Consider the following 13,089-nt stretch of genomic DNA (forward strand, 5'->3'; position numbering starts at 1 on the left):
GGGAAAAGCACTAATGAATGGTTCCATGTAAGAAAATGCCAAGTACCTCCATCATTACAACCAAGAGTTTCTGAAATGGGATATTTCATAAAGTTTCCTTTGTATTAAAAAGTTTTGCTGCCTGATTATTTATCCTCCATATTGCAAGCTAAGCCTCTTCATGTAACTCAGGGGACTCAAACTTTTTGCCTTCAATTGAAGTTGGTCAATAAACGTGTATATTTTATATGCTTCGATCCTATATGAAACAGGTTCTATGCAGCACTGATTCAATAATACTACACAACTCTTGTGACAATCCCACAACATTCAAAACTGCTGACTGTTGGAAACTACTTGCAAAGAAAACCAAATGCCAAACTCTCCAACTATGATTAGATAATTTGAGGGCTTCCTATTATCTGGCAAGACAAACAATATGCAACAAAGTTCATTTGTGAATTCCAAGTCCTGTCACATTTCTGGCCTTTTACTTGGAGAGCACATTGGACCTGCTACAAGAGTGGATAAATTAATTGTGTTTTTTGATCTTATTCCATCTTTCTATTGCTCAGAGAGCTGAGGTGGTTATGAACCTACCACCAGGGACACCAGAATTGCTACGAAGTTTACCCCTGTCCCCTGTTGACTTGTCTGAGACTGTTACACAGGACAGCAGCATCTAGAATTATACTCACAAATTGCTCTACTTGTTTGACACCATTGTCTCTGTCTGGTTCACAAATGCATCTCCTGTCCAGTCCATGTCTGATGCCAAACCGAGACGAACTGCTTTTTTCTTTTGAATTGCTTCTTGTTGCCGATGCACAAGATCCGTGTGTGTGGTGAAGTATTCCAAGGAAGCCCTGAAAAAAGTTTGTGTCAAGCCGGACATAAGTTTCTTTTCAAAGTGCTAGTGACCTGCAATACAACTAATATAATCACATTACCCGCGGAAGTCTTCAATAGTTTTGAAATTATGCCTCTCCATAAAGGCCTTCAACTCAGAGCGCAACTGCTTCACATGGCCATACCCATGCAGCATGACACCTGTGCAAACCTGCAGAATCACATGGCGTATGTTCAGTTATAGACACATGTTAAAGGCCTCCACACAACCACCCCACCCCCACCACCCAACAACCCCCCCAAAACCAGAAAAAAACTTTTCCCTTCATTTTCTTTTTTTCTGCGGCTCCCCCTCCAGCCCAAAATCCCTTGTATATGATACACTCCTATGCAGATGATTACGATTAAATTTTAGAACTAAAGTTAAAAATCAACACATACCTGCACTGTTTGAGCTCCCAATAACAAAAATTCAGCAGCATTACTTCCTGTCTCCACACCACCGATGCCAGAAAGAGAGATATCTTTGCCACTGAACTCTTTCTTCATCATCTGGGCAATCGACATCACTTTTGCTAAGGCAATGGGGCGGACTGCTTTAGATGAATAACCACCAGGAGTTGAATATCTACACACATCCAATAGATGCCAACACATCAGTAACTTGCTGGTATATGTGAGAGGACAGGCACTGCATAAGCTTGTAATACCCTTCAACAGATGGTTCAGGCCGCAAAGTATCCAAGTTGATGCCCATGACACTCATGATTGTGTTGATGGCAGAAACACCTTCACATCCCTCCTCCAGCGAAACTCTGGCTGGCTGATATATTCAAACGCCAACGGTCAGCGTTTTGCAAGTGGCCCAGTCCAATCATAAATAAGCAGCCAATTTGCAGGAGCCAAAAAGAACAATGGCCTTTGGAAACTAGACTACAGTCTACAATTAACTACCATTCAATAAAGGAAGTTCTATAACATCCAATTTATTATTTTGACAAGCAGCCATCTATTTTGAGGAAAGTTTTGCAATTCCTTTCAAGTTGTTCTAGATATTCTTACGAGAATAATATTTAGAACGAGCCAAGGTCTAATGATTCTTGCAGAATTCTATGGCTTGAAAATATATACATGGAAGTTTCAAGATATTACTGCAAGCTGTTACAATTAAATATATTCTGAAATTGAGACTATTAGTATCTGAATGATCCAGATCCATGATCTACTGATTCTGCCACATAATTGTAATTTGATGTCTCAGATTCTCTGTAGAAACAACTGTCAAAAGACATCCAGGGATCTACTGATTCCACCACATAATTGCAATTTGAAGTCTCCGATTCTCTGTAGAAACAACTGTCAAAAGGCAATGGTAGAAGCATGCTCAACCAACGGCTTGTTCAAAGTTCTCTGTCTGCCCATTTGTGTGCAGATAAGAAGTTATCGAAATGGGCAGCTTGGTACCGAGCCCGTATAATAATGCCTTCCAAAAAGCACTACAGAATTTTAAGTCTCATGTTTAAAACAATCCTTTTTGGAAAGCCACGCTCTTGGAGAATCCCCCTAAAAAATAGGTGTCCAACTTCTACACCATCCTAATCTAATTTCCAGAACTCGTGTTATTCAGGCCATGTTAGCTTTCATTTTGAAATCACCTTCTCTTCAGAGAGCCAGTTCCAAAGTCCAGGTAACTCCGGGATAAACAATGACCTTTTCTGTCCCCCATTTTGTTGTCTAGCATATGCATCACCTTTGAAGTAACAATGATGAGCTTCACAATTCATGTGTGGCTAAAGAATCCTCCAAAGAGCTTCTCCCCTATTATCGATGCCCAAGGCAACTAGATGATGAAGGCTATCATACCACTTTTGGGGATAGCAAATGGAAGATATGTAAGGGCTCTAGGAATGTTGCTAAAGGCACTAAAAGTGATACTATGTATCCATTACATGTATCTAGTGTGCGTAATCGTGTTGTCGCCATAACCGAGCAGTCAAGTGTGTCTTTGTGGCATAGCCGATTGGGGTACATGAGTCAAACTAGAATGAAAGTGCTTTCTTATTTGGGTTATTTGCTGTGTTTGAGATATGTTGATTTTAATCATCATGATCATTGTATTTTTGGCAAGCATGCTCAAACATCACATAAAAAGTCTCTTTCATTAAAATCTTCACCCTTAGAGTTGGTACATTCAAATGTATGTGAGATGTCAGGGTTATCTCTAGGGAAAAATAAATATTTTCTCACTTTGGTTAATGATGCCACACGCAAAGTATGGGTTTATCTGATCCGTTGTAAAGATGAGGCTTTGAATAAGTTTAAAAAATTCCTAGCACATGCTAAACATATGACCAGCATGACATTAAAGGGTCTTCGCTCTAACAATGGTGGGGATTATGTGTCAAAGCCTTTAAGGCCTTTTGTGACAACAAAGGGATAAAAAGAGAGCTCACTACCCCTTATAATCCGCCCCAAAATGGTATCTCAGAGTGTATGGATTGACTCAAGCACTTAATTACAGCAATTAAGAAACAAACATAAACTGAAATGCACACATTACCATAATAGTCTTGGACACTAGACACCCTCTTGGCCTAAAAACTGGCACCCCTTGTGGTGTTTCTTTAATTTGTATTGCTATTGGATGGAGTACAACTCAGATTTCACAATCTCCTCCACTGATCCAAAAGCTCCGTGCTATCACAACCAATCAACAAACAATTTGAGCCAATTGCCCTTTAATCTTCACCCAAGACCTATACAAATGGAACCACAAAATAGCCAAATACTGCCCCAAATCAAGTGGAATGGGCTAGCATCTGAAATCTTTGATAATTCCTTGAATTTCAACGACTAATTTCAGTGTACGACGATCCCAAGGTGATTGCTAAACCCTAATTTCTACAAAGAATTAGGGTTTACAACCGAATTCTCACTGCTATCCACCAAATCTAACTGACAACTCCTTCAATTGGCTGAGAAATGTTGAGATACTCAAAGGACAAGCTAGAGAAGGTGAGAGAATTCTGAGATGAGAAAGAGAACAAATTTTCTTCACAAGAAAGCCTGCCAATCTGCTTGTTGCTTGCTCCAACCTGCAATAAAATACAATTGCCTGCTGCCTGGAGCCCAAAAAATGCAATCACTAACCCTTGGAGAGAAAAATATTGGTGTCATCTACCTCCTAAGGGTCCAATCATTGTCGCCTACCTCCAATGGCCTAATTCTAATGAGGGAACTGATCTGCACTACCCTCTCTCCCCCCTCTCTCTCTCTCTCTCTCTCTCTTTTCTTTCTCAACCTGATCCAACTAAATGAGTCTCTCCCAGCCCCAAACAGCCTTCTCCCCTATTGCATGGGCATTTTGCTAAGTGGCAACCTTCTAATCCCATTTCCCACCCATTTCCAACCAATTAATTAAGTCTGAAAATTAATTTCAGCCCTTCTGACCCCGCCCAAAATTAAATGTACCCATCCACGATTTGATTGGCTAGGCCATTTGCAACCCCAAGTGGTCCCTAGCCTTAATTGATCCTTAAACTAGTATTACTTAATTAATTAATGCCTAGTCCCTAGCGTCACCACTAACACTTAATGACCAATTATCTGTCCTAGAGCCAAAACTAACACCAACTAACATCCAAAACCCAATTGACATAACTTGTCACACCTCTTGCCTTTGACACCCACTCTTTCCTCGGAGTCCTTGGCCTATTACCATGAAATAACTACCATGTGCATCACATGTGCCTTACAACATTGCACATTTGATTATTAAATTAATCAAATGTTACTAGCAAGAGCAAAGCATCTCAAAAATTTCATGTCCTCATGACAAACCTTCCCCTTAACATTGGCCATTGTTGTCTAACCATGCCATATGCCCAAAACTTGCTGAAAATTTCCAGCCAACTTAAAACTGGAAAATAGTCTAGGATTGCTGCTAGAAACTCATCGGATGCATCCTTTTCTTATATTTCTCAATTGTTCGAGTATCACAAGTACGTGAAATTTTGAGATGCTTTAATTTTGCTAATAACATTTGATTAAGTTATTAATCAAATGTGCAAGGTTATTTAGCACATGTGATGCACATGGCAATTGTTTCATGGTAGCAACCAAGGACCCCGAGAATGCAATGGATATCAAAGGTAAAAATTACAATAAGTTATGCCGACTAGGTTTTGGTGGTCAATTGGTATCAAATGTGACCCTAGGACAGTGGTTAGATCAATAAGTGTCAGTAGTGACACTAGGGACTAGTATTAATTAATTAATTAATTAATGACAATACGGTTAACAAAGATTGGGGATCGCTTCAAGTTGCAAATGGCCTAACCAGTTAAATTATGGATAGGCGTATTTAATTTTGGGCAAGGTCAGAAGGGCTGAATTTAATTTTCAAAATTATTTAATTCTCAAAATTAATTTAACCTCTGGATAATGTTGAAAAATGGGTTTAGAAGGCTACCACTTGGCAAAAACGCCCATGCAAGACTGAAGAACGTCTTTGGAGGTTGGAGAGAGTTATTTAGTGCATTCAGTCTACAAGGAGAGAAAGGAGAGGTTGTTGGTCTAATCCGCAGCCATTGGAGGGCCTTCTAAGGCAACCAAGGGCAGGAGAAGACCCAAATTGGAGTAGGCAACAGCAATTTTGGCCTTTACAAGGGCTAGCGACAGCAAATTGGGCCCTCTTGGCAGCACGTAACAGCATTAAATGCTGTCCAATACAGACAACAATCAGATTTCAAGCCTTTCTCGCGAAGAATTCCTGAATTTCTCTCTCCTGACATTCTCTCACCTTCTCCATCTTGTGCTCAATCAATCTCAGCATTTCTCAGCCTTTTGGATCAGATTTCAGTCAACTATAAACCCTAAATTCTTATAAAAATTAGGATTTAACAGCCACCTCAGGACCTGTGCAAATTGATGAAGGCATTGTACACTATATTCAGCACCTGAAATTTGTGAAATTGTCAAGGAATTCAAATGCCAACCCATTCATTGCAATTTGGGACAACGTTTGGCAATTGATGGTTCCATTTTTGCAAATCTTGGGTAAAAAATCAAGAGGCAATTGGCCCGAATTGATTGCAAATTGTTGCTACAACAAAAGAGCTTTTGGAACAGCAAAGGCGATTGTGAATCTTAGCTTGTACTCATTCCATTAGCAATCAAGTTAAAGAAATACCAAAAGGAGCACCAATTTTGGAGCCAACAGGGTGTCCAATGTCCAAGATTAAAGTGGTAAAGTGTGCATTTTCAGTTTACGTGAATTTTATGTTTGTTGTAATTAGTGCTAAATCGAGTTATTTGCCACCCTATTCGAGGAGAAAGACTAGTTTCAAAGAGTCTAAGAAATGCCTCATTAAATTAGAACAAGTGGTGTAGTTTGACTCATTGAAACGTGTCTTGTCATTAAAAGCATACTTGGTGGATGAGGAGCTAGAACCATAAGGTGTCTGTGAAGGTGGATAGGTGGGGTAGTGTGGAGACAGCTAGCTCACTTGACAAGTACTCAAAGATTCTATGGAGTTCCAATTTGTTAGTTGGGACACAATAGGTGATCAGTGTTGGTCTGCTGATAGAACTCCTAGCCATGATGCATAGGGGCATTGTGGTCAGGTTAGAAGTTCATGCATCATATGGGATTACCCTCCTCATCATAAGATACATAAGGGTTCACACATGAGTCTTCCTCCAATGGTTCCTCTACAAAGTGCATTGGAGCATCGCTTGGTGGATGGGTTACTATAGGTCCTGATAGTCTAGAGATTATATGATTGAGCATATGGTTGCTGGTATGGAAACTGTATTGGCAATCAGCAATGCATAGCATCATGCTCGAATCTTTTGCAGTTGGCACAAGACCAGGATCTAGGATTGGGATATTTAGATGGTAGATGGTGGTAGGGGGGGGTGGATAAGGAGGAGTGGGTAAATAGTGGATAGGCAAAAATAGGTTGCTCATGTCCGATGAGTGTCAATTGATGCAGAGGTACCGAAACAAACATAGGCCCATATGATACCGAAGGTGGAGGTGGAGCCGTTGGGACACAATAGCCCTATCCAAATGTCAACTAGGACACAACATAATAACCAAATGGTCCACTAGATAATGCCATATAGCCAAACTGCAGTACCAAACGATCCACACTCCAATATGTTTGGGATGCACCCCCAGAGGAATAACCTGAATGTGTGTGTGGAAGATCGAGCCTCCATCACTAGGTATACCACCTAAAAACATGTATGTAGAGATCCTAAAGAATATGCCTAAATGTACAGAACCCCCCGATGTGATATGCCGTGGTAGATGTGGTGCACTGAATGAAAGCTAAAAGGAAGGTGCAGCAAAAGGTGAGGGAGGGATGGATGCGAGTCCAAATGGATTGGTGATTGATGTTGTTGTGGAAAACATGGTTCGTTCCTTTTGTCCATTAAAAGAATTAGATAAAGAGGCATCTACTCCAAATTGACCATGAGAGATAAAATCATTTTAAGGAAAAGAAAGGGAATGAATATTTACAAGTTAATTTTCAGCTTCTTCCCTAGTTTTGAGTTCATAAAGAAATACATGTCTTCCTCATTACTCAAAAACCAAAGGTTACTTTTAAGAGTCCCTTCTTGACAAGCATTCCCCAATCCAACAAAAAATACATAATCAATGAGCATAGAATCTAATGTAATGAGCTTCGTATCTAGCATTGAAGAAAAGAAGTATTATGGAAGTGGAGTGTAATCCGAGCTAGGTTCCACTTGTAAATGGCCAGTCCTCCATGGTGGAGATTCCGAAGGACTTGCAAGATCATTAGTTCTATGCACTAAATCTAAAGGAGATAACTCAATCTTACCTTCAACCTCCTGCTAAGCCCTATACATAAGGATGAGATCATACTCAGCCACAAAAAGCTGATATGGTCTATGGACTCCATGGTAGTCCAATGGCTCTCCACCCATATCAAATCGAGCAATAGCAAGTTGGGAAGCCCACTCCTGATCATTCTTGTCCATATTTGGCTATGGAGAATGGAGCGGTAGTGTGAATGCCTCAAAGTCATCTAACCCTTCTGTTGTTCTTGCTTCTGCAGATGAGCTTTCTAATCAAAGGCCAAGGTTTCTCAAAGAGTACATAGCTCTAATACCATGTGAAGAAATGCTCTAAACGCAAAAAACACAAAACCGATAGTATCACAAAGCACAAACTGATAAACACAAAACATAGTTAGGATTCATGTAACTCAAAGACAGTGAATACAATGAATAATGAAGTGAATGACTATTAAATATAGAATGCTCATGCAGCAAACACACTATACAATGGACTCATATCTCTGCAATCAAGGCAAAGGTTATGAGCTAGAGAGTGTGTCGTACTCTGAACATATCCCGAAACACACCAAGGTAGCCTTCATATGTCGGACAATATCAAACGCAGCCAGAGAGGCTAGATGTAGTACAAACAAGTAGTACAAGAGAGAATATGTAGTGAACACAAATAGCAGAGGGGAGAGAAAACCTGGCGAGAGGCTAACACAAACAATTTGATGTGGGCAACAAAGTGCAGAGTGTAGACGATAGTGAGGAGGACACCACGAAGGAGAGAGAAGATCAAACGCATGCAATCTGGTCAAGGCGATAATACCTGGATGATGGCAACAGCTCCAAAAGGCCTTAGCAACAATAAACGCAATCTAAATGATGGTGCCAACAACTGGAGATGAACGCCTAGCAACAAAACATAAATTTGGCAGTGATGGATCAGCAAGTGACAACTGGATGTGGGTGATGGAGGCTAAAATCAGGTGCCACATGGTAGCAAACAGCAATGGGAAGCTTTGCCGTGATGTCCTCCACGAACAGGGTGTGGCCAGCAAAGATACAGATCCTGAAACTTACAAAAACGAGATTAAAGGAGAGTAGTGGGCTGCACGCCTACTTATAGAAAATTTGGGGCACCCAAATTAGGTTTTGGCTTGTGGGACACAATAGCTCTCTAGGATCGCGTTTCTTTTTAAAATAATAAGGTTTATTCATTAATCAGGTGTGTTTTGGGGCTGTTTAAGTCAGGCTAATGCATTTTTAGCTCAACAAAGCTGTCCACCATTGTCTTCTACCATGAAGCATCTGTTTCTCGGCCATTCCTTGCAGTTTCAGACTGTTTCCAACAATCATCTACCTACCGATCATCAAGGTGGCTATTGTCCATCCTCCAAAGTTTGTTTGCTGCTGCATATCACCCAAAGAGCTACGTCTTGCCCAAATCAATTGTTGCCAACAGCTAGTGATACCCACCATCTTGTGTTTGCATCGTTCTGCTGCTACCTATACTGATTTCTCACTTCTACCACTGCATTTGCTGTGTTAGATCCTCGACCACCTGCCACGTTATCATTTTCACTGTGTTTGCAGTTTAATGTCCCTCTTCTACCCATGTGACACTAATCCAGCATCCACAACTGCATTTGCTGTTGCCAGACACATATGGAGGCTGCCTTGCTACATTTCGGGACTCATCAGAGTGTGGCACACTCTCCAACTCATACCTCTATCCCAATCCTCAAGACATAGGAGCTCAAGGGTCAATATTCGTCACTACATATAGTGTGTTTGCTGCATTGAGCATTGTATTCTATTCAATATTCAATATTCATTCTTCATTATTCAATGTGTTTGTTGTCTCTAAGTTACCCTAACTATGTCTTTATCAATCTGTGCATTTGTCATATGACTATTTTTGTGTTTTCTATGGTAGTGCATTTCTACACACCTCTCTCTCTCTCTCTCTCTCTCTCTCTCTCTCTCTCTCTCTCATGCATGCACACATCCTGGCCCACTCGCAAAGGCCTACCAAATTATCTAAGGATTGAGGTTATCATAACCCCTCACTGCCAAACATTCTCAAAGAACCTCACCTCAAGGGCACACCTCTCTCTCTCTCTCTCTCTCTCTCTCTCTCTCTCTCTCTCTCTCTTTGTGTGTGCACACATAAAAACAGCCACTAAAGATTTCTAGCCAAGGACATGCACACACACACACACACACACACACAATCACTACACATTTCTGTTCAAGGGACAGACTAGGAACATTCCAAAAAATGGAGCGATTATCAATAACAAGCTTTGAAATGTTCTAGTGTTTGGAATCCATTCAATGTTACTACTGATCCTAGCATATCCCATGGCCCCAATTCATCTATTCCCTAGCTCTATGATGTTGGACAATCCCTAAATTGAAGGAGTATCCCTAGATTCTAGGAGTTCCTCAAAAAATAAGGATCACAAATCTGTCTTAAAGGCTAATCTTAAAAAGGGATGATTGTTGAAACTTGCGAGTCACACACTATTTTTTGGTTTTTTTTGCACCTGCAAATCTTGCTAAATTTGGCTCTTTTTATTTTCATGTAGAGACTTTGCATTCCTTTTACTCTCAGGTTGATTGTTATAGAGCTTTGCCCTAAAGGATGGATAAACTCCCTTTAAAGGGGTTCTCCATCTTCAACCTTCAACTTGCCTCTCAACCTTCTCACAACTCTGCCCTCTACTTAAAGCAAATGTGGTTGTAATCATTTTACAGTATCTAGTCTTTATTTTCTTTTGAAGTCTTGTAATGTTTGAATTCCAGATGCATTAGCATAACCAAAACATACATTCCAATGCTATCTAGATTAATTGTATGAGGATTGTTCATCTTGACCCATTTCTGAGGTTGCCTCTCACAGCAATCAAGCCTCCAACCACCCAGGGTGATGTCATATCCCTTCAGATCCAGCATCTCTATCCCCACTTTAGCACATCTAGATATCTGCCTATGTCTGCATGGATATCAACACACTTGAACCTAAGCTCTTCAAGGAAATACTGCATGTATTTACATCAGCAATACTGCATGTTACTACATTTTCAAGGGCTTAAAAGGATGGTGAAGGAGATGCAGAGCTGGCTGCAGTTTGGGTCTCCTCACAACTTTCAGACCCCCAAGTCATAGAGCAAGCCACTTGTCCAACAATTAGTGGGGCATCTTGCTAACAACAGAGAGAGGCCAAGCCTCTACAGGGCAGCATCACTAGGAAAACAATGGTTTTCCCATGTTACCCCCCAATGCACCTCATTAGGTTAAAATCTTGGATGTGTCACCCAGAATTGTGTCTGGCTCTTCCACAGGATTAATTGTTTGGGAGACGTTGAGCATCCCATGGGTGGTGGGTATTGAAGCTTTTCCACAAGAGGCCCATTCCTCTAGACACTGGTTGATCACAACTCTCACCATAATCTACTAGCTAATCCCTAGCTGATCAAACACCACATGAGCATAATCAAATCCTACAGCACACCATACTGCAATGTCAGAAACTCACAAGCAGGGTGAAAACCCACCCATGAAGCACACGTATGCATGTGACAAATGCATACACATGAAATAGCTACACATTTTGAGTAACTCCATAATGTCAATGCTGTACAAACAGATATTTTAATTATAAAATGTGGAAATTCCAACCCACAAAAGCAAGGAAGACAACAAACCACTGTAATGTCAGTAATATTTGGGGTCATCTTTGCCCAAACAGGAACAGTTGCCTTTGCATTGATCCAACCACAGACCTCACGAAGCAAATCACAATCTTGTCCTACTGCTGCCCCCATTTTACGCTCTGGCATTCCATGAGGGCATGAGAAATTTATTTCAAGTGCATCCTGTCATCCAAACATTAGAAAAACACCATTAATTGATAGTGCAATAACCATGGAAGAGGAAATGTATCAGCCTCAAACCAACACATTCAAGTAAAGTTTAACTACTCTCTCTGATGAGAAAAAGGAAAACTTTGCCTCCAACAGACCTAAACACATGGCTCTTTAGAAAAGATGAAGAAATTACAAGAGGTCTACCTTCCTATACATGAGACAACATAAAGCCACACAAGCAATGAACAAAAACAATATCAGTTCAATATGGAGAAGTATAGGCCCTACAATTCCAGTTTCTTCTACTCGCTCAATAATCTCCTCCCAAGCATCTTTGTTGTACTCCTCCATTATAGAGGCAATGAGGATGCGATCGGGATATTCCTGCTTTAGCTGCCTCATCTCCTGAAGCATGGTCTCGAACGGTCGGTCGCTAATAAGCTCGATATTCTCCCATCCAATCACTTCCCTGGGTAGACCATTGGATGCATATAATTTTGCATACCGAGGAGTGACATTTACCACTTTGGAGGAATCCAAGGACACCTGAAATTTCAGAAATCAGTTGAATCAGAACTCTTGGATCAAGGCTTCATCTGGATGCTTAGTGATTGACACACGTGGCAGCTTACTGTTTTGGCAATGACAGCACCCCAGCCTTCATCGAAGGCACGCTTCATCACGGTGTAGTTGGTGCCAGGGGGACCGGAGCCAATGACGAAGGGGTTTGGGAGATGCAAACCATTCACACAGACACTGAGGTCAGGACCATCTGAGCTCGAATTCTGTGCTGGCGCTGCTGCCCTGACACACAGCCTTGGGACTTTGGTCGAGTGTTGCCAAAAGCAGGGACCCGATGGGGATGAAGGAAGCCCCTTCATGGGCTGCGTATTGAGCTGAAGACCGGCCATATCCGGATGATGGGCTGTGGCTATGTCTCTGTGCAGATCTTCTCTGTTCTCTCTTTCTGCAAGCTGTACCAGAAATACTGTACCTTGTTCTGTATTTGGGATTGTGGGTCTTTTTGCCCGGTTCACTGAGATCAGAATCCAGACAGCTGAAACAGGAATAACAATCACATGCTGGATTGGAAAGAGCCTGACGTGAAGAATTGCAACTGTTGTTCGTTCGGATCAAAGCAGAAGCAAAGAGCTATTGAAATATCAAGAACGCCTTCTTGAGTTTTCGACAGTGCGTTTGTGCGAGCCCGTTGTATGTGCAGATTTCCACGTCTGAAAGTGTCGCACTGTCAAAGTTCTCTTATGTCGACTGCCAATTGTATGCTTACGTGCCATTTCTCTAGGAATCCCATCCCCCCCATAAACTATAAACTATAAAAAAGATACATCTGCCTGTGAATAGTCTCTACCATCTGCATCTTTTAGTATCGTACTACATACACAAAACATAATAATAATAATAATGGCCAAAACACATATTCTTGCAAGTTGCCAATTGTGAATCTTTTAGAATCATACTTTTTCACAAGCATCGTGGATATTATTATCATAGGAATAATAATCATAGTGCTTAAGATGATAACAATAAAGCTATCGAAAGTTGCTTTTGA

General features: G+C 41.0%; 1 protein-coding gene across 1 annotated transcript; it reads right to left on the reverse strand.

Moving 5' to 3' along the window:
• Positions 1 to 339: 339 nt before the first annotated feature.
• On the reverse strand, positions 340 to 12,652 carry LOC148008370 (dihydropyrimidine dehydrogenase (NADP(+)), chloroplastic-like). The gene is made up of 7 exons (XM_087674273.1): positions 12,152 to 12,652; positions 11,808 to 12,065; positions 11,358 to 11,528; positions 1,539 to 1,651; positions 1,270 to 1,456; positions 930 to 1,039; positions 340 to 845 (listed from the first exon to the last, which is right to left on the reverse strand). The coding sequence occupies exons 1-7, from the start codon at positions 12,428 to 12,430 to the stop codon at positions 686 to 688; spliced, it is 1,278 nt and encodes a 425-aa protein (XP_087530399.1). The 5' UTR covers positions 12,431 to 12,652; the 3' UTR covers positions 340 to 685.
• Between the last annotated feature and the right edge of the window lie 437 nt (positions 12,653 to 13,089).

The sequence above is a fragment of the Lygodium microphyllum genome, unplaced genomic scaffold (assembly GCF_053477565.2).
Source record: "Lygodium microphyllum isolate KBCC unplaced genomic scaffold, Lygodium_microphyllum_v1.1.10 scaffold_158, whole genome shotgun sequence".
Lineage (NCBI taxonomy): Eukaryota > Viridiplantae > Streptophyta > Polypodiopsida > Schizaeales > Lygodiaceae > Lygodium > Lygodium microphyllum.